A 26,981-nucleotide genomic window follows, 5' to 3' on the forward strand; every position below is an offset into this window, starting at 1 on the left:
GCTGGGCGCTCCACTAATCTACAAAGGAAGTAGGTGTCGACCACATGCATAACATGATAAAATCGTTGGGTGCATCAATAATGCCAAGAGTGGCAGCTCAGCATAAAAAGAGACAAATATGTCACTGGGGTGCTTGCTCTGCATTAGGTTTGGCGAGCACCCATTCGAAACTGAAGACACCACTGGCTCACTGCTGTGTCACGGCCTGAATCTGGCCTGACGGTAAATACGAGACCTCTGGCCATTGCGGTGCCCTGGCCTGACAATAGACAATAGTGATTTGATCCCAGGAACATCTGGAGTTGAATGGGTGCCTGAAATAGTTTTGCTCATATTCTCCATGGTGCCAAAAGTTGGGTCTGCAGCATGGATTCAGAGCAATAACACAAGAATCTGGGCTTCCCCCTGAAAAAGTAATTGCATTGCTAGAAGAGGTCCCGAAGAAATGATGACCTGACAGTTGTGTAAATCCACAGGCACGGACCATCTTGAGAAGTCAGCGCAGGAGGGTCCTGATCTCATTAGGAAAAAGTGATGGAGTATTGTAGCTAGTTTGTTTCCCAACGTATTGTTGATTTTGTTTCTTCTGCTGTTGTTTTTCTGCACTTCACACGTGCATTTTGTTTGTCTTTTCTTTTTTTTTTTAAAGTGTATCAACTTGGACAAGCTGGAGCCAGTGGCGACAGAAGTGCGCCTCATAAACAGGTCGATGGAGTTGCTGAACGACAGGAAGTTCTGGGCCGGAGTAGTTTTCATCGATGTTGCGCCCGACAGCACTGAGTTGCCCCGTCACGTCAAGTACAAGATCCGCATGGACATTGACAATGTGGAGAGGACGAACAAAATCAAGGACGGGTACGTCCGGTCTCAGTGACTCTCTTGAGAATGGCGGGCACGGTGGAACGCTCATTGGAAGGAAATCCTGCCCCAACACGGGGGCAGAGTGATCCGCAGAGCCTTAATCTCTTGTTCTGCTCTCACCCCTGTCTAGGTACTGGGACCCGGGTCCCCGCGCTGACCCATTTGAAGACATGCGCTACGTCTGGGGAGGTTTTACTTACTTGCAGGATGTGGTGGAGCAAGCGATTGTCCGGGCTCAGACCGGCACGGAGCAGAGGACCGGAGTGTACATGCAGCAGATGCCCTACCCCTGTTACGTGGATGACATGTAAGTGCCCCAGCACTGTCCATGCATGTCAAAAGAGCATGCGTGATTAACTGGTCCGAGATTCGGGGAGGTGAGCTAGAGACTGAACCTATGCGACATGGGGGAATGCTGCAGGTTCCTGCGTGACCGACAGATGTGTGTAAAGGTCAGTTACAATAGGACGAACCTGCGGAGTCCAGTATTAAAGCCGCACTCCGCAGGTTTGGCCTTTTGTAACTGGCCCTCTCGGGGGTCCCTCCCCTTGAGCCCCCCTGCGTTGTCCCCTCTGTCCTCTTCAACCCACCGCCTCCCCCTCTCCCACTTACCTGCTGTGGGCTCTGGCTGCCTCCTTCTGCACCCATTTGCGGTCTAGATACTACGCCGGGGAAGCCCGACGCCCAACATGCCGTTGGCATCTACACAGCAAGCAGTAACCTATTGCATTGAACAAGTCTACAGAGGAAACATGCTCAATTCATGCAGCATGTGAATCCGTTGCTCTGTCCCTCATACATGACATGCGGGACACAGCAATCTATTTGTGTATGGATGGACTGTTGAGTTAAAGTACAGCTCCATGTTCCCAGCATGTGGTATATTGCCATCCAAAGCTTTGCATTTATTAGTGCTTAGGATCACAAGTCACAACATATTTAAGCAGTTATATCCTGGCGCAGATAGGTCCCTCAACCCTGCAGGGCGCGCCTAAAATTGACCAGCGCGTAAAGCACCGTGCCCTAACACAAGGGGTGTTTGGAATGTTCGGCTTCATGTGAATCAGTGTCCGAATCACATGCCTGACATAGACTGCCATCTAGAGGCTGATCAGGGATATTACACTTTATGTATTAAACTGTAATGTATGCATCAGCGGGCGCACATACAATAATAATAGGGTCCATGGTGATGTGTTCTGGCAAACCACAATGCTCCCTCTAGTAGACACCATATAGGAAAGACAAAAAAGGCTCCACTCATATAAACTAAATTAGCAAATGAAGAGCTTCCTTCTTAGGCTGAGGAATGGAATGGCCTCTGTCTAGCAGGTCACTAACACAGAGGACCTGCCTGGCAGGGTACTTCCATTGCATCAATAGGCGAATCTGTCGTCTTTACCCTTAATGCCCCAGGGCCCAGCTCCAAGAACATCAGGTAATCACCCACCACACGGTACTTTGTTTCTCATTGCTTGTTACAGGCATGGCATCATTTGGCAACAGATACAGTCCTAGCCTTTGAACCACTGGTTCTTGTGCCCATGACTCAAAGTGAGGAGCCACGTGCATTCTCACTATGACCACTGTCATGGCAGTGCAAAGTATTTGCAGCCAGGTCTATGCAATTACCCTGTTCTGGAGACCCTCCACATCTGAGAAAGAATCTTCCCATTGAACAAGCATTACAGTATGATTCAATTTTCCAAGGGTGGCAATTTCAGGGTCTCAGCTAACAGACCATGTGGGAAGGAGAACCATGAGTGCTTTAACTTTTATTGTAGTACACAAGAATGCCCCAAGAACGAACAATACCAGCTAATGTGAAAAACCCTTCTTTTTGAAGGAACAAAACGTTACTCGTCTGTAATGCTAGTTTCGCTGGTTGGTTTCATGCATAGCCCTGCTGTGCAGTGGCTGGACCCAGAGGCGTAGCTAGCGTTGACTTACAAGTGACATTAACATCTGTAAATGCCCACACAGAGCTGCTGAGTCGACCTTTACAGATTTTGGGTGGGCCTTGCCCGTTCAGGCCCTACCTTGTCTACGCCTCAGGCTGGAACTCAAAATATGTTAAAAAAGGTTTGAAAAGCAACCACAATGGCTCAACATCAGAATTTCCTGTGATCCAAAAGCACCTTTCGATGTATTTGACCCCCGTTGCCATTAGTCCCCGAACCCCCAGAAGCCAGGAATCTGTTTCACATACCTCTAGCATGCCGCTTACATTATCTGCTCTTTCTAGAACCAAAGTGCTGCAGTGACTTCTCAGACCCGAGATGACTGACAAACACCCCGATTTCAGTGAATTCGAACAGTTGCCTTCAGCTAACAAGGTCCCTTGGAAATAGGGCACCCGTTTGTGTGCGCTTTAACACGGTGCTGACATTTCAACTCTCCTGCTTCTCAGATTCCTGCGGGTCATGAGCCGCTCGCTGCCTCTCTTCATGACCCTGGCTTGGATCTACTCCGTGGCTGTGATCATCAAAGGGATCGTTTACGAGAAGGAAGCCCGCCTGAAGGAGACCATGAGGATCATGGGGCTGGACAACGGCACCCTGTGGCTCAGCTGGTTCATCAGTAGCTTGATCCCTCTGCTAATGAGCGCCGGCCTTTTGCTGCTTATTCTCAAGGTGAGACCAGCTGGCACTGCCTGCCTGGGCCATGCTCCCTACAGCTTGGCCTGTAGGGAGCATGTATTGTTTAAAGGAAGCGATGTAATTAGGCACGCAACATTTTCACACTGAAGCACCTTTCATGTTTTATAAAGACATTGTTTCAGAAAATGTAAGATTACCTCTGTCGAGGAGTTTTTGGATGGCCCCATTACACCTCAAATTTGTTTAAAAAAAAGTTTTACTGTTCCTGTTACTTTTATTTTAAAAAGAAACCATCCCGGAATGGTTTAGTTTAAAAATAAGTGTAGGAAGAAGTTGAAATTTGGCACTTCAGTGCACTGCACTCAACGTTCCCTCAAACAGCAGGTGCATGTGTTTGAGGGGGTCTATGGTGCGTGGGAGGCGGAGGGGGCATGGCAGTGGGGTTTGTTGGGAGCACGGCAGGCCAGCAGGGGAAATAGTTCCACTGCTTCTTTTTGTACACTTCGACCACTGCGCAACACTTTGAATAAAAGGTGCCAATATTTCCGAATTGGCTGTTAGCTAATGTATCGAACTATAAAGGATAAGCGGCTAACTGCCCCTGCCACCGTCCATCAAATCTGGCAGTTGGTCCAGTATTAGTTCTTTTTCAAAGATACACACATTCAAAGCTTCCAGGAATGGTATATGATGCATGTGCCTTCAGAATACTGAAACACGTGACCCGTGGGATACATTTTTGGAATACTACTGTGCGAATTATTGACTGCTTTGAAAAGAAAGCAGCATGAATCTAAAGTGCATAACTCAGTGTGTCATTTTATAAAGACCCTACTCTGTCATATTCCGTTCCACTTCAGCCAGCGAGAGAAAGCCTTTGCCAGTTCAGGCATTTTATTTAAACCGCTGACATCTCTGGTCAGTGCCAGGACTCTGGCTGAACACACCTGGCATCTTTCTGCCTACTTGGGCTCTTTGCTTGAGGGATCGGTGCTGAACCAGTGCTGTCTTAGAGGAAAATCATAAATTACTGTTTTAGTAATACTATATTGCTGTGCTAGCTCTACCATGCAGTAATGTAAAACATTATGCTGCATAAGGCATGGCAGTCTTTTTCTAAGCAGTAGTCGGAGAGATAGTGACTTAATTACCACTGTAAATGAGGTCCTGGTGCATTATAAATGTCTTAGCCAAGTGTGCCTTCATACACTTGATTTATAAGGAATATATGTGTCCTCACATCTGTTCTTTGCACGGAACGTCTGTTAAAAACAAGCATTGACAAAGCCAAACAGTTGCTTATATGTAGTCATTTGATAGGCAGTTGTCAGCACCATTTGGCAACTGTTAACATATTATGAGCAGGTAATACCATTATGATAGTGCTTGGCAAATGCCTACACAAAAGGTAAAACTGTTGGATTTGCCAATGTTTGTTTTACATTGGTGCAGCCCCAGTGTTACCCCTTTTAATTGGACAGGGTGGCCAGGAACAAGGCTAAACCTCAGCTTCCTGGGGGGTGGTCTACAGCTTCCTTCAACTTTTGCTGTTTGCTGGTTGTGGTTTCCTGTAAGTGCGGCGCTTGACTGGCCGGAATCCCCTGGGACTGCCTGGGCTTCTCCCTCGGGTTATTAAGCAAGAATTCAGATAGGCAAAGAATAAACCTCGACTCACAAACTGACCACTCTAGTCAGTGGACTCCACTGCTTGGCCCGTCTGTACAGTTTTGCATAATGGATGCCTGCATGTCTGACTGTGATTATATTGCAATTTGTCTTATCTTCTTTAGATGGGGAACCTGTTGCCCTACAGTGACCCTGCTGTGGTCTTCGTCTTTCTGTCTGTGTTTGCTGTGGTGACGATCATGCAGTGTTTCCTCATCAGCACCTTGTTTGCAAGGGCAAACCTTGCCGCAGCCTGTGGCGGGATCATCTACTTCACGCTCTACCTTCCCTACGTGCTGTGTGTGGCCTGGCAGGACTACATTGGCTTCCCACTCAAACTCTTGGCGGTAAGTTGACCTCTACACTAACGATCACAAGTAAGACTACCCCAACTTTGTATGCCACAACATAAGACCCCCACACAAAGTAGCACACTGGGCCTTATAATGAGTTTGGGGGTAATTGTGCTGGAACCAGAGAATGTTAATTTTGTGACTGCAAAGACTGAGACAAGAGTGGCATAGTCTAGAATAGACTCTGTATGAAGGGGAATGCTGTTGGTAACGGAAGATAAGGGAGTTGAATGGTCACACGTGTATGGTAACATCGAAAAGGCCTAGCACTTTCATGCCAAGGTTATTATTAGGAGTCGATCCATGTCATGTTATGCTAATCTTTATTTTAGTTCTCAATGAGACAGGGTGGGGGTGTCTTACTTGGAAGTAGGCTATCAAAGTAAAATAATACCCAGCCATCTATAGTGAGAAAATGTAGCCTGAGCTGTGCACACACGCTGTGTTCATTAGACTGTGAAAGGCAGAGGTGGAGGTGCAACAACCAGGGTAGGTAGGGAGAGAAGGGCCAGCTGTCTGTCATTCTGTATTCATCCTATTAGCTCATGTCCACCCATGGGTGTCCACTCACCACTCATTATTGAGTTCCCCTGCCTGCTAGAGTTGTAACAGTTTTGTCTGAATTCTTCACCTCACAGAGCCTGCTCTCTCCCGTTGCATTTGGCTTTGGCTGTGAGTACTTTGCTGTGTTTGAAGAGCAGGGAGTTGGAGTGCAGTGGGACAACCTCCTGGAAAGCCCCTTAGAGGAGGACGGTTACAACCTCACTACCTCTGCCGTCATGATGCTATTCGACACCTTCCTCTACGGAGTTATGACCTGGTACTTCGAAGCTGTTTTTCCAGGTAAGCAATTCTCCACAAAGGGGCTACCGAGCTGGCCTTACAGCATGCACTTGCAAAACCAGTGTTGAATTGTAGGGTCTCCGATATATGCCGTAATTGACATGTCTCTGTCGTCCTGCTCTGCCTCCTTCATAACTGGTAAGGGCAGCTTGCTTTCCTTAAGCAACCCGGTTTTCCGGAACGCAGGCTATCCCGTCCAGTTGTGAAGCAGGGAGAGCACGGAGTAAGAGAACCCTCATTTACATGAGGGCAGTTTTTCATATGTCCCCTGAGTGGTTTCTAAGACCGGTGGCCCTCTTAGTTTCGAATTCGCTACATTGTTCTGTATGCGGGGACCACACACTTTGCTTGCCCTTAAAATTGACTGATGCAGGGGCACTGGGCTGGAAAGTGATGCATCTAAAAATGTGGCAGCACATGCAGTTATAACTATTGACTCCAAACTATTGCTTACCAGACCTACCTTCATACTGCGGTGGCACAAGCTTCTACCTTGCCCTCGATCTGTGAACGGAAAGTGGGTGTTCCTGTTTTCTGTTTCCCTGCTCTGGCAATGTAATGTGTTCTCCTGTCTCGTAGCAGTGTTTAACAATTGTTACATATGGAAACAGGTATACCACACTCCTTAAAAACAAGTCATTTAGCCTGGCATGGTAACCTCCAGCAATAGAAAGATTGCAAACTCAGCCGGACAACAAAAAGAGCAATGGTTTCTTAAAGTGAAGACCCTTCTGTATGTGCCACATAGATGCTGTCTCACTTCCTGTCTATGCCAGTGTTTGTACACGCAAAACATTTTGCATCAGAGGAGAGTAGCCTGAGAATGCATGATTGACGAGCGAAGGTTTGTGCACCATACTCACATTTAAGTCAAGCTTTGTTTTGATCTTGCTTGAGTTCATATTCTTCACTTTTCTGCTTCTCAGAGGAATTATAAATGGAGACATGTTGTAGCCCAGGTTCTGCGTGTGCTTGAAGTTTTGGCGTTGTTGACAACAGAGCCGTCATAAAGCTCCTATTCCATGGGAGAGAAATTCTAGTGGGGAAATCATCTTGTCTAGCATTGTATCCTGGTTCCCAGGTCAATTATTCTAGAAGCACATAAATGTGCCAATATTGTCACCCCTTTTGTTCCTCGGGTCTCTCTGACAGACAGCTGTCCATCTGAGAGCTTCAGCACGGGGCCTGTGGCGGTTGTGAAGAACTGAATGTGGAGCAGCCTGACCTACAATCCTGCTCCTAACATTCTGATGCACAGTTAGGGTCTCTGCTGTGTTATGGCAAGTTTTTCAGGGGCTACAACGAACTCTGTTGTGTGATTTGTTCATTCCATTGAATTGTATGCCTTTGCAATTACGTACCTACTGCTAAACTAAAGTGTTGCATAATTGGTTACTTTCTGCGTAGTAGAAGGAATGCAGAACTCATAAGAAAACAAGCTATTCATTTTTTGGTGATTTCTTAAGTGCTGCCTTTCAGGCAGCATTTTTCTCACCCAGGGCCCTTTGTTGCTGCCCAACTGTTGTGCGTACCCATTAATCTCCAAGATTGAGCATATAGACAGCCACTGGCAGCGAGCCACTATGAGCGGGTGGTGTCGCTGCTTCACCTAGGTGGCAAGCAGCACAGTCCACCCCAGGAGGATAGCTCAGTGGCAGCGTGCTCGACTTGGAAAGAAAATGACACGAAGCAACACAGGTTCGATCCCTGGGTCAGGGCTTAGAAACCTCTGGGTATTAAGCGCGTTATAAATAACATATCATATCATATTTGCACCGGGGACTGTGCTGATGCCTCTGAGCACGGGCGTGTGTGCTTCTACGCATTTTCATTTTGTTTGTATGCAGAAAACTTCGGACTCCACAACAAACATATCATTTATTATTGAGAGACGTGGGCAGCTTAGACTCACTGACTGACGGGAGAGGAGTGCTTTCCTGTCAGTCAGTGTGGCTGTGTCGTGAAGAAGGGAGAGCCATTGGGTCCTCTATGGTGGCAAAGCATGCGTGGAGGGTTGTAGGTTAATGTAATTGTTTTTTTAAATGTAATGTTTGTGTATGTATATCTGTAGGTGTGCGTGTTGGTGTGTTTGTTTTTATTTATGCGTGCATGCAAGGAGTTGTTTGAATCTTGTGTAAACGCATGCATGAAAGTGTTGTGTATGAGTGTGTGTGTGCGTCAGCCTCCACCCATAGATTTAGAGGCCTCTACATTTAGGGGGAGTTTCTGGGGGCATGCCATTCTTTTTTTGCTTTACCCTTGATGCATAGAAAATCATCTTTACTGTGCATCATGGTAAAGCAAACATGTTAAGTGTTATGATGCCACATTATAAGTACTTTTCTGATGCTTGTGAATCTGCTTAGAATCGCATGCTGTGCCTATAGTCTGACATCTAGTGGTAATCGCAGAGCATTGCATCTTGTCTTTTGAGGATCAAAAGGGGACGTCGACATGTGCATGCTTGTAACACTATCCCTCACGTGTGTCATGCTGAGAACCTGGTGTCTGCAGAAGCTGCTGAATCCCCGACAATCCACCCAAAATGTGGCACTCTGAACTGACATATAAATAGCTGCTCAGTTTACCTCACTTTCAGGGGAAAGGAGGAAGGGACAAAATAACAAACACCAGGCTGGAAGCTATCAACTCTCTGGTTCTTCACCTGTAGATAAAACATAAACATGCAATATACCTCATTACTCATGGGTTACTATACTAACCTTTAACTCTAAATCCTTACCAAAATAGTTTTAAAAACCATACCTGGTACTTCTCTTCAGAATGCCCTGAGAAGTGATAAGCAGACAAGACTTCCTTACTTGTGGACCAGAATCATATAGATCTTACAGCCTTCTCAGTTGATCCATGAATGTAATTTAACTGTGTAGTTAGACTGATCCACCCTAAGATTCTTGAACAGGATCTTCAAATAAGTTTTAGGAAGTTCTTTCAAGTTCTTGAATTTGTTTTTTTAATATTTTCTTTATAGAATATCTTTTTCTCAAGAACGAATTTAACTTGCGGTGGAATCTTCACGTGAAAAGCCAGCACACGCGCTATAATTCAAAACCGCGGGAAAAAACACGCGCGCTTTTCTCCAAGTCGCGGCAAAACGCACATGCGCTAACAATCCAATTCGCGGGTAAACGTACTCGCGCAAAAGTCCAAGACGCGATAAAAAATACACACGCTTTTCTCCAAGTCGCGGGAAACACGCACTCGCGCTGACAAACCAATTTGCGGTTAAAACGCACTCGCGCTAAAGTCCAAGACGCGATAAAAATTACACGCGCTTTTCTCCAAGTCGCGGGAAACACGCACTCGCGCTGACAAACCAATTTGCGGTTAAAACGCACTCGCGCTAAAGTCCAAGACGCGATAAAAAAAACACGCGCTTATTTTATCACGCAGAAAAATCTTCGCGTAAACAAACAGTATACGCGAGTCCAAAGTTCACGCGCGCGCTTCACTCTCACGCGCAGAGAAAACGCGCGGGCTCAAAGTAACAGGAAAAAACTCACGCGCTAGTTTGAATTGACACGTAGCGATAAAAACAAACGTACGCGCTTCAATCTTTTTAGATACAGATTTGCGATTTCAATCCCTTAGATAAATATAACCTTTTTACAAGTTCAACAAAACTGGAAAGTCACTTATCTTGTGAATGAGACTTGTAAACTTCTTTACTCAGAAAATTTGACGTTTCTGACTCCTGTCCTGTGTCTCCTCCTAAACTCTAAACACGACTCCTGTTATACTTTCAGATTTTCCGCTCAACTGCTAGAAACTTGCCACCCTTGACAAACTTGAGCAGGAGCAACACGACACACAACCTCTCAGCTGGGCTAGGACGATGAAAGGCAGTTTAGAATGTTCATTGTCCTCCCTATAAACAATCACCAGCCAATCAGAATTTAGACTGAGAACCTCCATCTTGGCTTGGGGGAATTTCCATAGACTGCAATGAAGGTTAAGGGCAAAATTGGCTGTTTAAAAATATAACCCATAATAACTTCCTAAAACCTTTCTATACTAAATATGTGTCTCCCCTGACCCAATGTAAATGAGTATATGATACTATATGTAAAGAATATGTCACTCCAACCTATCAGTACCTGACAACGTGACGTGTAGTGTACACGTCCTATACAGACGGATACTACTACTGTCAGTTTGCACATGCTTTGTTAATCTGGTATGGCATTCTTTACTTGGCAGCAAGGGTAAAGGGGAGGGGTGGAAGGATAGCTCAGGGATAACGCGTTTGTCTTGGAAGCAATACAAGGTGGCACAACACAGGGTCGGATCCCGATCCCACGCTTACAAACCACTTGCTGGTATTAACTGTGTTATAAATTAAAGTACATGTGACAGGTGTTATTATGTGGCTAGACTGGCCTACATTAGTGATGCCATTTGCCATACCTTTTTAGTGTGGCATGACTTTTTTTTACTTGGCATCAAGGTTAAAGCAAACATAAGTGTTATTACATGGCTAGATGTGTCTACATGTATACTGCCAGTTTGTATTTACTTTCTTAATGTGTTTTGACATATTTAACTTGGCATCACGGGTAAAGCAATCCTGATAAGTGATATTATGTGGCTAGACTAGCTTACATAGTAATGCCATTCTCCATGTAAGTTTTTACTGTGGCATGACATGTTTTACTTGTCATCAAAGTTAAAACGAACAAAAGTGTTATTACATGGCTAGACTTGATTACATTAGTGTGCCAGTCTGAATTCACTTTTATAATGTGGCCTGACATTTTTTACTTGGCATTAAGGGTAAAGCAAATGTGATCTGTGTGATTATGTGGCTAGAGTGGCCTACATTAGTGATGCCAGTCTCCATACACTCTTACTGTGGCGTGGCGTTTTGTACTTGGCATCAAGGGCAAATCAAACATTATGAGTGTTATGTGTCTAGCCTGGCCTACATTGGTGGTGTCACTGTGTGTTTACTTTCTTAATGTGGCATGGCATTTGTTACTGTTTACATGGCATCAAGGGTAAAGCAAACATGATGAGTGTTTTCACATGACTAGATTGGCTTACACTGGTGACTCCAGTCTGGCCATATATTCTTTGTGTGTAATTTTTTTGTTCTTTTGGCCCAGGGTCAAATCAGACATAAGTGTGATTACGAAACACCAGTCTGGCACTTTCTTTCTGTGACTTGGCATTTTGTTGCTGGCTGGGAGATATTATATGGTGATACTAGCATAAATTGGTGCCGCGTGCATGGACATGCATGGGCACAGTCAGCATGAAGATGTTTTATAAACTAGCATGTTTTGTAGGAAAATGCATCTTGAAAATGAGCTGGAAAATGGTCCTTTACACTGTTGGAGACTTGTATCTATTGTTTTTTTCATTTGCTTCCATACAACTCCAACTCCCTTTTGTTTGCGTCAGGCTGCCACGCTGCTCTCAGTCGCTCCCGCACATTTGGCGCATACATTTACATCCCTCCAGTTCAAAAATTCACAAGCCGCCTTTGAAAAAATAGGTTTCTGTTTTTTTTTTCTAGGCCAGTATGGAATTCCGAGGCCCTGGTATTTCCCATTCACTAAGTCGTACTGGTGCGGTGAGAAATCTAAGCTTATTGGACACACAGAGTCTGGCCAGAAAGGAGCATCTGAAAGTAAGCATTGGCATTGATCTGTGCTATTCTGTACTGTTATACTATGCAGAGCTGTGTTACCCAATCCTATAGTGTTCGATGTTACGCAGTGTTATGCTTCGTTATGATATGGTATTCTATGCTATGTTATTCAATTATCTGTTATGCAATGCTATTCTGTGCTATTAGCAACAGAGCGCCATATTATCTTCAAGGAGTTAGGATCCATGGCCGTTGTTCAAGGATTGAGGTAATCTGACGCCCACAGAAGTAAAACATTGAACCAAAAAGGGGTGGGAGAGGCAAAGGAAGCAATGGTGGTACTTGGAAGGCTTTGTAGGATGGCAGATTTTTCACATTTAGAAGGTGGGAAATAATGAGAGGAAGATTATTTAAAGCTTTGTGGGAAAAGTAGATTTGAAGTAGGAGCAGTAGGAGCAACACTTCCTAAGTCTTAGAGGTAGGACTTTCTAAATTAATATTGCTTGATGAACAGTGACCCCCTCTATTGTGACCCTTATCTAAAGTAGGCCAGAGAGGTAGAATCCTTCAGCAGCCTCTGGTTACAAGGCTCTGCTCATTGAGGCTGATTGTGGGCTCAGTCCATCCCCTCCGACACTTAAAACTTAATTCTGTTCTTTAGGCGGTAGATGGTGCGGATGTGGGGAAACCCGCAGAAACAGTGTTATCTAATCATGATGTGACTTCTCCCCCCTCCCTGAAGTATGCATGGAGCGGGAGCCCACCCACCTCACTTTGGGGGTGTCGATTCAGAACCTGGTGAAGGTTTACCGCGACGGCAAGAAGGTGGCCATAGACGGACTCACGCTCAGCTTCTACGAAGGGCAGATCACCTCGTTCCTGGGACACAACGGCGCTGGCAAGACCACCACCATGTAAGCACGGAATTGCCATCTCTCTCCTGCTTTTGCTTTCAACTGACTTTTATCACAAACTGAAGTCTTTGAGCTGTGGAAGTCGTTTGCCAGATTGCTGCATTGTATGTGGGCTATGTGCAGCAAGCCCCTAGTTTTGTTGCCAGTACTGTATGGGAGAGGTCTATGTCCAGCAGAGGTGGCCATCACAAGCACAGTCTGTAAATTCCACCTCCAGCCCTATCGCATGGAATTGCCCCATGTTAGAAAAAAGCTGCAGTTTTCCAGTTGAGTGACACATATGTCCATTTGGTATAGTAACCTTTTGTTTTTAAAGCAAAGGTAAAATACCTACAGTCCATGTTTTTCATTTTATGTGGAGCCTTTTTAGTAAAAAATCTTTACTGCTCAAATAATGTGAATGGGGAAACATGTTTACCGCTACAAAAGTTAGGATTGTTGGCCTTGCCAATGCTTGTTTTCATTTTATAGCCTCCAGGACCTTATCTATTTTGTTAATTATGATAATGAATGTCCATCTGAGAAATGTATTCCACATAGCAGGACGATTTGGCGCGGCCGATTCGGCGCGGGACGATTTGGCGCGGCCAGTTCGGCCTCGTGCCGAACTGGCCACGCCAAATCGTCCTGCTCCTCTGTGGCTTGGCTGGTCTTCCTCCCCCCATCATGTCTGATCCTATTCTCTTCCGCCTCAAAACTTGAGAAATATTCTTCACAAACCGTTACATTCTGAAAGGTAAAAAGTATACGAAGCAAACGTGTTCCGATTGGAAAATAGTGGGGGACTGAATGTTAATGAAAAATGCAAAATGATTCTGCACGTATTGCCCCAGGATTTGTTGGAGTGGTACACAAATGTATAATGTTTCGAGGACAACTTGCAAGGAATCAGTGATTCACACTTGCATTCGTTCATAAATGTTACTTTTTATGCAAGATGCAACAGTCGGGCACCCCTTAAACCGATCTCCCAGTGCTCCTGTCCCTTGCCAGGAGTTGAGGAACGGACGGAGACGGCTTTCGGTCATGGGAGGGGTCATTCCGCAGGGAAAGTTCCTCGAGCAGTGCTCGCCCTGGTGCCTCTAAATACCCGCCAAATGCGGTGTCTACCTCAATAGCTCCCCCGTGCCCTTCTCTGCTATCCAGAACCTCACAGACATGCCTGTTTCCATTGCTTGTTTGAGGGGCTGCGTGTAACTCGCGGCGATAATTCCCTGTTCTGTAATGCGGCTGCTTTTCTGCCCTGTGCATGCGCCCATCCTCGCTTCATCCAGAGGAACGGGGCGAGATTTGGGGGCCTCGTTCGAGGAAACTCGAAGGGGCTGCGTTGCCTTACGCCCTAGAAACGCGCCAGGTACATCTCTGCAAGTGTGTTATGTTGTGTGAGCGTGTATGGCGCCTGCTGCCAGTTCCCGTGACGGGGTTACATAGGTAGCGGCCGGCATGGCGCACACTACCACAGAGGAAGAGTGGGAGAAAAGTTCAGTCCAGAAAGGGTGTAAAATTAGATGCTGAAACTTTGCTAAAATGAAAGGTCGTAGCAACAAAATGTTCGGAACAAATCAAACGTTCATAGAAAATACTGCTACCGGTGCCTCTGATTACTACCTTAGACTGGAAGTGGTCGCCTTTAATGATTCAGAAGCTCAGAAATTTCCAGTCAGGTGGGCCGTATTTGGTTGAACTAGTTTGCAATCCGCTATATCTGGCTTTTGGTTGGGAGATCTAGAGGGCTGGTTCATAGACCGTTTTTCTATAGGTGCCAGCCATTGAAAAACACTTTATTTATTTATGCATAGCATTTATTATATGCCCAACCCCGCAGGTGCCGTGGATGCCTTCGTAAACCAGCCCATGGTTCTTTCTTTTAGAAAACTCTTTTCCTTTGCAAATTTGTTTTATGCTAATGTCGGATCGCATCCTGGCAGTTTGGGTACATGGTAAGGAAACGAAAAACAAAAGGATGGATTCGTGGCCGTAAGGATGAGTAGATGGGTATAACTGTAGGGAGGACGCAGGGTGCATCCCGTCGCATGAAATGCCAGAAGCGCAGACACGTGGGTGATGCATGGATGAGGCGGGTGCATGTATGGCTCGTGTTTAACTCCGCAAAGGCGGAGCAGGACGATTTGGTGCGGCCGATTCGGTGCGGGACAATTTGGCGCGGCCGGTTCGGCACTGGCGCGCCAAATCATTGCCGCACCAAAACATCTCAGCGCCGAACTGGCCACGCCGAATCGACCGCAGCGAATCGGCCAGCGCCGAAACGGGGTGTACCGTGTATTCCATGAAGGTTTTAGAATCTTATAGCCAATGCTGCCATCTGCTGTTCCATTAGAAAAAATTCTGGAGATCTCATTTCTCTGTACTAACAAATAATTATTCTGGGCAGAAGAAATTAGACACTATTTACGGGAATTATAATAATAAGAAGACTGTTTCCCTTTCCTATGTTTGCAGTTTATCGAAAAAAAGAAATGTAGTGAACACATTTCTTTTTATTTTACACATTTTTATATTGCTAATGAAACCTAATACAAAAATAGTCTGATTCCTTATTGTTCCAGTGAGACGGTTTTAGACTATAGGGTTTATGACACATTTTCTTGGCTTCATTTTGTATTACCTAACCAGGAAAATTGGTACAAAATGCATTTGCTCAGTTTTTTGCACTGCTGCAAATGTTATATATTCTGCGCTCAATCTTGGGTGGTCATGTGACACAGAAGGGAATGCAATGGGTTAAAAGAGGGTATCTGACAACGTTATTGGAAGCATACATGTAACATCATTCAGTGTCACATACACTAGTGAAAGATGCAAGAAACGGCTAAAAGGCATTCACAATTCCTGGGAACCAAAAGCGCAGAAGCAGCACATGCTGGCATAAGCAACGCACAGAGGACATTGTGTGGGGCCCTGTTATAAAGAAAGACTAGAGGCGGGGCCACTGTAGTTGAATGGCTGTAACCCCTGGATCTCTCAATACATGCACGTGAGTAACAATCCCATGTCCACTTTTGCAATGCAGAACAATTATATGGATTCTGCATTACCAAAGCAATGAGGGCCATTCACCTTGCGCATTGAAGCCATATATTGCAGATCCCTACTTCTTCCCACTTCTCAGCATGGTTTCTTGCAGTGCGTCGTTGTTTTGCTGTTTTTACATGCTGGCTGAAATGTTTTCTGTTTTGTTGCAGGTCTATACTGACTGGCTTGTTTCCCCCAACCATGGGCACTGCGTACATCCTGGGTAGGGATATCCGAAGCGAGATCAACACCATACGCAAGAATCTAGGCGTCTGTCCCCAGCATAATGTCTTGTTTGACATGTGAGTACAGCAACATTCTATTGCTGACATGTTAGCAGCATTGGGGCCGCAGGTGCTTTTATGTGCCGATGAGCTAAAAAAGGGATGCCCAGAACAATGGCATTGTTCTGGATTCATTCAAAACCTTCCACCCATCACTTTATTTGGATACAGTTGGGGCTTTTTCCATTCAGTACAATGCCCCTTCGTCATGGCTTTCGTTTGGTGACCAGAGCAGACACTAGGCCAGTGCTTAATTTGTAAAGAAAATAAGTGCCAGGGCCCAAATATTTCCTATCACTCACGTGACACTGTGAGTGGGCAGTTCCCTAAAACTGCTGCCACCACCCATGGCTGCTCCCCACAGTGTCGACATATTTGGGGTTACACTACAGCTCACAGGTGCTCATTGTGGTTGATGGATGCACTGACTATCACCACTTCATAATTAAATTGAGCCTGAGACAGAAAGTGCAGAGGCTCAATAATAAATGCGTGGGATGAGCCCTGGCAAACACCCCCACAAATCAAGCACTGGACTAGGTGAACAATGCATACCCCCGACATATCCAAAGACGAAAACTGAACGCCCCTGTAGTAGAGTAGTGATTGACTGTTCTGCCTTTGCGGGTCTTGATGTTTTTTAATGCAGTCGGCGGATTGCCTTGGTCTTTGTCTGCATCTTGATGTACGTTTCCCTCCGCAGGCTGACTGTCGAGGAGCACATCTGGTTCTATGCCCGTCTGAAGGGGTTGTCCGAGAAGCAGGTGAAGGCCGAGATGGAGCAGATGGTGAATGACGTGGGGCTTCCCCACAAAAAGAAGGCAAAGACAAGCCAGCTCTCAGGTATGGCCTTGCGGGAGATGCCCTGACACCAGTGAGTGATGTGGACTCTTGCGGCCATTAATAGGGCTTTTGAAACCCTTATTTTAAGGAAAGGTTAACACGTCCATAGGATCAACGAGCAATAACAGCTAATACAGTTGCACTAGTTCAAGAGCCAATCACACGTGTAATTGCATTCAACAAAACACAGAGAAACGGTTAAAAAAGCATTCAAGCATGACCGACTAGGATGGGAGCGCAAATGGTAAACGATAAGGGGTGTCAGTGGTTGACTAATCAAACCACAATTTAAAAGTCCGAAAGTAGGATTGTGATTGTGCACTGAAGTATTCGGGCGCACAGACCGACAAAACTCCTTTGGCTAGACTCCAACTTTTACATTGTATCCTGTCTTTTATACTTACGTTTTAACGTAATACTAACGCACGTCCATAGCCATAACATTAGGACGAGCTTTCCTATTAGAGTCCCTTAGTATTATCGTCCTAGACACCTGAATAGATCACACCAAGAATTCCTGATCCCCTGAGGTCTACAAACTAATATTTCCCCCCAAACCCAGTGCAGTATACTCTGCTGAACTCACAACGTAGATTCAGCCACTCGCATACCCCGTTCCCTGTGCCTGTCTGAGCAACTCCACTGCCACCACGGGGCTTAAGCCCTCAGAACTGCTCTGACCTATCTAGACATGAAGTAGGGATGCCTTCCCATAGAGCCTTCCAGGAGGATGCTGGGGCTCGACACATGAAGATGGTAGGATAACTCATGAGCTGGTTCTATTTCCACGAAGGATCACTTGGCTGTTCACTCTTATAATAATACCTAGCATTTAAGTGGAAGAGACCATTCAGTCTGTGATGTGTGGGATGCAAGCGTGTTGCAGCCACTGGAAAGGACACGCCTTTCTTGCTTGATCTCGCACCATCGCTGCCTAACAAAGCAGGGATTAGCTGGAGTAATCATTCTATATGGCATCGGTCTGCAATATGTAGCGCTCCAGATATTTTGGCTCCCTTCAGCCTAACTAGCATAGTCCATGGTGAGGGATCATGAGAGTGATAGTCCAACACATCTGGACGGCTGCATGCAGGTTGCGGATCCCTGCTTTCTGATGTGGCTCTTGCATTTTGATTTACTGTTGCATTATTGACAGCCACTCAATTGCATGAAGGCCTTTCCCTAACGTACACTATTTTGCAAAGCCGTTTTCTCTCAGCTCTGGTGTAAACCACATCAAGTAGTATCAGTCGCTATAGGGTCCAAGTGAAGCCGTTGATATTGCCTTTTGCAGACCCATAAGTCTTTCCTTTAGAGACCGATTCAAGGAAAAGAGTGCATAAATCCCACAGGGTTGCATGCCGAGAATGACACTGCACGTGCCTGCGCGCAGAATAAAAAATGCGTGCCCTGCGTATTCATGGAAGTTTCTGTGCAAAGTAACCGTATGCGCAAGTTGCTGATGGAGCGCCCCCTACATTCCCCCATGCAAAGCAAAAAACAGCCAGTGCAGCTCCCTTTGCGTGCTCCCCCAGGGTGCGAATATACACACTCTTCAAACAGTGCATGGGGTGCCCCGTAAGCGGGCCTACTTGTCAAGGACCCTGCATGGGGTCCCCGGTAACTATTACTGGCATCCCGACCACATGCGTATGATGTATCGTAACTCGGGTGAATCTCGGAAAATCTGCGTGGAAATCCCTGTAAACCGTTCCTGCTCCACAGTACATTTCGTACGTGCACACCTAAGACTGATCGCATCCCGGCAGCGTACATGCACCCCTAAATCCAACATGCAAACCCAACTCCGCGCTGCGATTGCTATGCGCAAGTGTACTTACGCCTGCCTTCGGGTGGCAGAGACATGGAAGGATATGCGTGGGCATTTCGCAAGCAGGAGGTTACGCGGTCACATCCATGAATACCCTTAGCTGTGCGCATTTGTGGGAATGCTATGGACTGCTTGCAGCCCGTCCCTCGTAATGCCCACTTTTTCCCTTGTTCTTCCTCTTTTTCCAAGTTCTGACCCCCTACTCCACCTTGCCCACGCTGTGCATGGTGTGTCTACCGCTCGCAGAAATGTATTGAGCGTGTGCGAAGTCAATGCAAGTTAGGAAAAAGTGCAGCGCGCGACAGAGTTTCGCATGCAGAATAGCGCATAAATCCCTGATTTTTCACACAAATAATTCCATAAATCGGGCCCTAAGGTCAGTCGTTCTTGCAATTTCTGGCTATGTTTCACATTCACATACTGTGTGTAGTCCGCCATCTAGTGGTTGGCCCACCGTACACATCTGCTGCTGCCCACCTAATGCAGATTTCGCTTGGCCAAAATATTTTTGGTGATGGCTATGAACCAGTAAGAGTTTGAGGACAAATGTGGTGCGATTTCAACAAATTTATCTGGTTAGCAGAAGGGACACTGCACACCCTTTGACCCTGACGGCACTATGGGAAGAGGCATTACTTGACCTTTGACCTAGGTGACGGGCCATTGCGTGTTTATTAAGCAATCTTTAGGAAAACTTGAGCCATCAGAATATTACTAAAATCCTAAAGTGTATGGGCTTGAGTGCTTGCTGGCTTCTTGTACTTGCAATTGTGACATGTTTCCCTGTAGTTTTGTTGTATAAACAGAGGCCAGCGATTTTAATCTGAAGACTTCCTTCCGCAGGCGGCATGCAAAGAAAGCTCTCCGTGGCCTTGGCCTTCGTTGGTGGCTCAAAGGTTGTCATTTTAGATGAGCCCACTGCTGGCGTTGACCCGTACTCTCGGAGGGGGATATGGGAGCTGCTGCTGAAATTTCGACAAGGTAAACATTTGAATGCGAAAAGTTAAAAAGCAATTTAGGCCTCATTCCAATTCCGGCGGGTTGCCGCCGGACTGAAGCACTGTTTCTGCCGACTGATATCCCGGTGCCACCGGGACATTATAAGTTCTGGCGACCCCGTATATCAGGCGACGGAAAATGTTAGTCCCCATTCCTGTGGTACGGGAATAAGGACTCGAAAGCACCAGCACCGTTGATAACGGTGCCAGGGTTTCCGTGGCAACTCTTCTTTCCGGGGCTGTTGCGCCCGCAGATCAGACTGGCCGGGCGCAACAGGCCCAGGAAAGCAGAGTTGTTGTCAACCGTTCCGGAAAGGGTGCTGGTACGTTGCTACCGGCACCTTTTTTTCCAGACCGGCAGACTTGTAATGAGGCCCAATGTCTGTCCTGATTATAATTCTAGATCGGGGAGGGGAAATGCCACATGCATAGCGCGTGAGACATGGAACAGATGGGCGGCGAGATGTGCAGTGATGATGTTGCCTAGTGGGTCATGGGAATGATGGCATGGTTGTGGGTCCTGGCCTGTTTAGTGGTGGGCTGAGAGCAGCTGCTTTTCCAGTTTTTAAGCTCATCACACATTGATGTCTTGGGCCAGATTATCTAGACTTTGCCCCGTGCAAAAAGGGGGCAAATCGATTTAGCATACATTTTGTTGCTTGTATAATAGGGATTGAAGCAAACACTTTTTTCTCCAATCCATATTATGGCAAAATCTTTTCAGAAGAGCAAAAATGAAGTAGACTGTTTTATTTTCACTACGTCAGCTGTGTAACAAAAAAATAAATGTGTTAAACACATTTTGTTTTATGTTATGAAGTAAATACAGCAAAAAAACAGCCTGCTTCTTTTTTGCCCTTGTCAATTTCTTTTTTTTATAGATAATATGAACTGGGACAAAACCTGTTTGCTCTGTTCCATGTTAGATAGACACTTGTTCTTTCAGATTACGATTATCATGTTTTTAAATGTAATGTTGTGATACCTCTTTTGTCAAATTGTATGCATGTAATCATTTCTATCTCCTTCTTTTCGACTGGGCTTTATTACATTTTGTATATAATATTAAATGTTTTGAAACAGTAAAAATGTTTCATTGGTTAAACCAAATCACTAATAAAACGCGTTCTGAGCACTCTTCTCTGGTGCATGCATCCCCTTATCCCCCGACCCCCTCCAATACACTGCTTTGCCATGTCCAGATTATAATCGCCTCAACTAGAACATCCAGCACAGGCAGCGCGGGTCTCCTATGCATGGGTGAGACGCTGTGCAGCGTAGGAGGTAAGACGCTGGCTCACCCTGTGACCCACGAGAAGCAATAGGGCCATACGGCACAGCTTTGTACACACTGGAACAGAGGGTCTCGTAAGTTCATGATGAGGGGCCGTGTAGAATGCCGCTCCTTGAAGGACTAGGTAGGGTGCTGATGACTGGTGCGACAGCATTAGTTGGATTGCCCCTAGTTTGGCTAGGCCTCTCCTAACAGAGGGTTGCTGAGGACATTTTCTGAATTTGGTGTGCTGTTCCCATCAGCCAGTTGGGTACGAATGTTCGCATTACAGGTCCGTGCGGAGCAAGCATTCTCCCTGCTTCCCCATACCCAGGTGTTTCCTGGTATTTAGTGGACATCATACACCTTTGTGAACAAATAAGGAGATACAGGTGTTTGGTTCCTGGGTTGTCTTGTGCCACAGAAAAGAAGTAATCATGCTTCCTCCTTCTTGTTTGCTGCTTGCCAGCCAGGGCTGCTTCATCAGGGCAGCCTAGTTCCCGTCTCTGGCATTGTTGGCTCAGAGCTTCCATCACTGAAATAATGCCCTTAGCATGGAGAAGGAAGGCGTTTTCAATGTCAACAGATTCAAGCCCTCTTATGTCTTCACTTTCTGGCAGTTTGCACGTAGACCTACCTAACATAGCATTTAGTGATGGCAGATTAGCCAATTTGTATTGGCTATGCCTTGTAGAAGGGTCCGTTGAACATTCATAAGTTGGGTAGCCTGTGTAGAGGGGCTTTGACAAGTCCTAGGCAATCGTATTGTATTTGTATTTATTAGGTTTATATTGCGCTTTATACCAAAGCGCTGCACATTTTAACAGGATACATTTATCAATAACAGAAATAACACTAACAGTAGAAGCAAATACAATTTTGAATCAGATCAACAAAGCAGTATGTGGAGCAATTAGACAGAAGGTGTGAAGATCCATCATTGGCCAGGCCCGATCCCAAGTGAATGATAAAAAAGAGCTCCCCTTTGCATTCTGCCCAGATATGGGCATGCCGAGCCTGTTTCGGAATGGAACAGTGATGTGTAGTGATGTGTAGTGGTATGTTGTGAGTGCTGTGGACTGCGTACAGGTGATCCGCCGGGCTCTTACCCTTTCTTTCATTTCTCTGGCAGGCCGCACCATCATTCTTTCCACCCATCACATGGACGAGGCAGATATTCTGGGAGACAGGATCGCAATCATCTCCCACGGCAAGCTGTGCTGCGTTGGCTCCTCGCTCTTCCTAAAAAACCAGCTGGGCACCGGCTACTATTTAACCCTGGTGAAGAAAGACGTGGAATCCTCCCTGAGCTCCTGCCGGGACAGCAGCAGCACAGTGTCATTTCTGAAAAAGGTACGCCCAGCCCTACAGATAAGGGGGGGTATTGGCCAGTTCTACTCCCTAAAAATAGGCAAATGTTCCCCAAAAATAAGAATAGTGAATGTTTCCCAAAAATCTGCATAACGAATAAAAATACACCCAACTAAAAATAGGAAACGGACACGTAGAACCATATTTCCCTGCTTTCACCCACACAGCGCCATGAATATGTGTGGACCAGTAGTGCATGTAGTACCACAGTAAGAACATACTATTATAGCTGCCTGATCGGAAGAAGTAAACATGCATCTTTTCATGTGCTTAAATAACTAGGAGCAAAGAAATAATTATAAGAAAAAGAAATTTGTATTCCAGTTAAAACATATTTTTACTCGCTTATTAGATACTCTCATTTGGAATTGGACTTCTCTTTTTACTCCCTAAAAAATCATTTTACTGCCAACTGTAAAAAATAGGGAGTAAAATTCGCCCACTTCCAAATCTTTTCTGGCAGACTGTGTACGCCTGTCTGCCACTTCGTCCCGCTTGATCCCGCTCTGTGTCTCGCATTGTTCCCATGCTTCGTGCTTCACTCAGGACAGAAACTCTTCAGGTTGTTCAAAGATCTTCGAAACGGCCAGAAAGACAGTTTGGTAGGGCAACTTTTGGTAGCAAGTAGAGTTGTGCTTAATACTGCATGTATGCTTGTTTTGCTGCTATTCCTACTGTTGCACACATACTGTCTAATGCAGGCTGAGTTGAGCCACATTGTCCTATTGGAATATGGGGTCCTCCTTTACACTGGTTAAGTGTGTCAAGGCAGACTTGCTGGAATCAGCAGGAGCTGATGCTGATCCCACAGACCCTCTCCGAACGTTCCCTGCTCAACCCCAGGTTTACGAATGAGTCGAGTACCCCAGGGAAGGGAAAAGGGTAGTGGGTAAAATAACAAACTTTAGACACTCCTGTTTCCCGACCTCTTGGCCGGGTTCTGGTATCTGCAGTGAAATAAACAACACCTGATTACGTATCATACAGTTCAGTGGGCTAAAAATATCTTCTTAGTAAGTTAAGTCCCTGTTCTGAAAGCTCTTTTTCCAAGGCCAAGCAGGGCGAGATGTCTGCAGCCCAGGGGGACAGCTCGTACCTGGCCTCCCCATGTCACCACAGCCAGCAAGAGCCGGATATCTATGAAGCTGCGGTTGATCCTCCGGCTCTGCTAAAAAATCCTGAGGTTCTTTCCCTCATGTGGGGGTGTAGCACTGACCCCCTCCCCACTTGCTGTGCCATCACTCAAGCTTCCAACCTTGCCAGCCAGAGCCTATGTGCTGTATTAATGGCACTGGGAGTTTTTATAATGTCTATTGTAGCGTCTTTCCTTATTTTAAATGCACACAGGAGCTCATTTCTCTTCGATGGATGATTTCATAGGAATGAAGTGGTTTTGTAAACGACGGTTCTCTCATGACTTGCACTACAATGCTGCCTGCCACTTCCTCCCTTTACTTGCGTCCTGCTCCCCGTGTCAAAACATATTTGAGGATTGCAATATCTACCCAGATATGGGCAGTTGTGCATGGCTGCTAACAGGTTTTTTGCCAGTTTCCACATGTCCAATAGATATTGCTAATCTGTCCAAGCACAATAAAAGATATTCTCACTTTTGACATTGTCAGTAATAGGTGCTGCCAGATGAGGTGTAGACAGTGACATACACAGGTATTCCCTGCATTGCCAGTTCTGACAAGCCCAATCGGTGGTATCTATGGTGTCTCGCCACACGTTATACAACTTAGTTGTCAAAAAGTGAAATGGCAGAATAGTGCCTGGCAATCCTGACTCCCCTATTACCCACCAATAATGCAGAGAGTTGGCCAACAGACCTAGACATTTAGCATCTGAACTCCCTTTTAATTCTTATCTATCCCTGACAGGGAATAGAGAAAGTTTAGCCCAAGTTTGTCACTTGTGCTGGCTGGGAATTAGGGGCGGGCTCCAGCGATAGACACCATGCAATGCTCACAGACACACACAATGGGAGGCTCAATGGAAGCAGGTGGGATATGCAGCATACTACAAAGGGGTTCCCTCACACAGCCACGAATGAGGATCCAGCGGTAGAAGCAGCCACTGTCTCAGGTATGTACTCTTGCTTTTCAAATCATGCTCCGCACAGAGCACCTCCTTTAGAATTGCCTCCACCTGCCCCTGGAGCAGGATCTTCTCAAATTCCAGAAGCTTCTTAAGACTTTGCTCTTTTCCTCCTCTTTCCCTCCTTCTCTCCTCTACTAATCCCTCAGTTACAGAATCAGTGTCCTTGGCCCTTATGCATCTTCAGGGCCTCGACCTCCCACACCAATTCTACCCAGCTCCTATCTATGTACAGCACTTTGCATCTGCACACGTTCCGCTTTGGAGATTCGCACTTACACCTCCCGTGGCCCAGTCCTATAGCACTCAACTTTCCTAGCACTTCATCTATGGCTCACCCATGAGCTCGAACTCCCCAGCACTTACCCCATCTTCCCTCTTCCTTTTTGCACATGCATGTTCTGAATACTCACAAGGCATAGTAGGTTTGTCCCTCTCCCCCTCTGCTCTTAATTATTGTGCTGTAATGTATTTCCAACCATTGCTCCCTCCCTGCCCTGCGGGCGCTTTGAAACAGTATATTCTTATTGTATAAGCGCCTAACAAGCAAACAATAAATAAAATAAATGTGTTCTCTAGTTACCTGTCCTCCCTCTGCTTTTTAGCCAAGAGGTGTTGAAAGGGTATTTGTGCTCCTTTCAGGTTTCCAGAATGTTCCTGCGCTCTTCCTTGTAAAAAGACTATTCTTCTTAGAAGAGAATCTAAAATAACTATCCCTAACTATTCTTTAATTTGAACTGTTTTAAAGTCTAATATTGGTTTCTGTAGCATCCTCCCGTCTTACTCCTGTAATATACTCTTCCCCTCTTTCTGCTTGGTGAAGGGTTGTTCAGAACTGTTACCATAGTTTTTTCAGTAAAAATGTGTCCCCTCTGTGTCTGCTTTTACTCATCTTTGAATAGCTGTGCGCACGTGCGTCAAATTAGGATTTCCTCTGCTGCGCCTGCTTGTTGAAACAATCTTCCTCTTAAAAAACTAAGAACTACAACTCTGTCCTATTTCTATCTAACTTGCTACACGTCAGCTTAACACCTGCTGCTTAGATGAGCGCGGTGGAGCTTCTGCAGTTTGTCTGCTTAATTGAGAACCTTTGCAGGCTGAAGTCAGAGACTGAACTCTTGCGCATTACGGCTGACTCACTCTGCTCTAACTTGCTCCGTACGTCAAAGGGAAACACACCCTGTCACCTCCTTGCGGTGAACATTCGCACACGCGCCCTGCTCTTTCCTTTCTTCACGCTTAAGATTTTGAATGATTGAACACTGCTTTTGAAGGTAATCGCCGCTATGCTGACTACTGCTATTAATAGTTCTCTCAAGAAGTGAATAAAAAACAGTTTTCATTGAACACTGCTGCTTGACTATTTGCATTTAGTCTTATTAAAGCACATAACTTTGTCCCTCAAATTATTGCGCTCCCACCTGTGGTTTTCTGATTCTTCGAACTCCTTCAACTGTGATTATCTTTCTTCTTCAACTGGTAGACCTGTGGACTCTGAATTGGGCCTTAGTTATGGAGCTTAATTAACACAGAACCTGCCAAGATATTTCTAGGAATTAAAGGCAGTTATAGAACTGAGTTCATGCCAAGGCTGTTCAGTCTATTGTTCTCCCAACCAATCCAATCAGCCCACTACTCCACCATCTTGGCCTGGGAAACCTATAATTGCTGTAATGGTGAAATAAATAAAAGCCCCTCCAACACCTGACACTTCGCCTTGATAGAAAACATCCCCCAACTCTATGAATCACCACTGGCCTCCTGCTAGACCCCACTCTATGAATCACCACTAGCCACCTGCGAAACCTTATAGACCTGACAAAGTGCACCACAACAGTATGGTCCTCCTCAAGCGCACTCTGTCACACTAGAGTGACTCGGCTTATTTCCTCTTTATGGGCTATAACCATGTGTTGACATCGGTATCAATGTGTTTGGTTTCCAGTGAAATGCATTTTCGTTCCCATCACTATGATTTACATTTGAACTGTGGACAGTGTTTCAGACTTTACGCACCAGCATTATGCAGCTTAAACAATGTCTGAGGAACATGGTTTTGCGCGTGGTTCAGACCCAATACAAGAATGATTTACGTATCCCATATTTTCTTACGTTGTAACGAAGTTGCAGCCTCTGGGCGGAGGGAGGATGGGGAGTGAAACTTCTGCACGATTACAGCTTGCATGTATACTGGCTGGGATCATTATTGGGCTTTTATTTCTCATTTTCTTTGCTTCCCAGGAGGATAGCGTCTCCCAGAGCAGTTCTGACGCTGGCCTCGGCAGTGACCACGAGAGCGACACTCTGACCATTGGTGAGGACTAGAAGTCACATTTTCATAAGCTGATTAGATCTGTGTGCAGAAAAAAGGAAGTTACACAATGCACACCTCATTAGT

The 26,981-nt window shown here is 45.7% G+C and overlaps 1 protein-coding gene across 1 annotated transcript in view; it reads left to right on the top strand.

The window, feature by feature from the left end:
• The window catches only part of ABCA1 (ATP binding cassette subfamily A member 1), a 241,282-nt gene that overhangs the window by 156,836 nt on the left and 57,465 nt on the right, over window positions 1-26,981 (top strand). The window contains exons 13-24 of the mRNA XM_069630840.1: window positions 650-855; window positions 992-1,168; window positions 3,272-3,494; window positions 5,252-5,473; window positions 6,118-6,322; window positions 11,862-11,975; window positions 12,679-12,850; window positions 16,054-16,185; window positions 16,871-17,010; window positions 19,685-19,822; window positions 22,245-22,465; window positions 26,825-26,897. Coding sequence (XP_069486941.1) covers window positions 650-855; window positions 992-1,168; window positions 3,272-3,494; window positions 5,252-5,473; window positions 6,118-6,322; window positions 11,862-11,975; window positions 12,679-12,850; window positions 16,054-16,185; window positions 16,871-17,010; window positions 19,685-19,822; window positions 22,245-22,465; window positions 26,825-26,897 — 2,023 coding nt within the window. The remainder of the gene's footprint in view (window positions 1-649; window positions 856-991; window positions 1,169-3,271; window positions 3,495-5,251; window positions 5,474-6,117; window positions 6,323-11,861; window positions 11,976-12,678; window positions 12,851-16,053; window positions 16,186-16,870; window positions 17,011-19,684; window positions 19,823-22,244; window positions 22,466-26,824; window positions 26,898-26,981) is intronic.

Source organism: Ambystoma mexicanum, chromosome 6q (assembly GCF_040938575.1).
Source record: "Ambystoma mexicanum isolate Mex_15411 chromosome 6q, UKY_AmexF1_1, whole genome shotgun sequence".
NCBI classification, from domain to species: Eukaryota; Metazoa; Chordata; class Amphibia; order Caudata; family Ambystomatidae; genus Ambystoma; species Ambystoma mexicanum.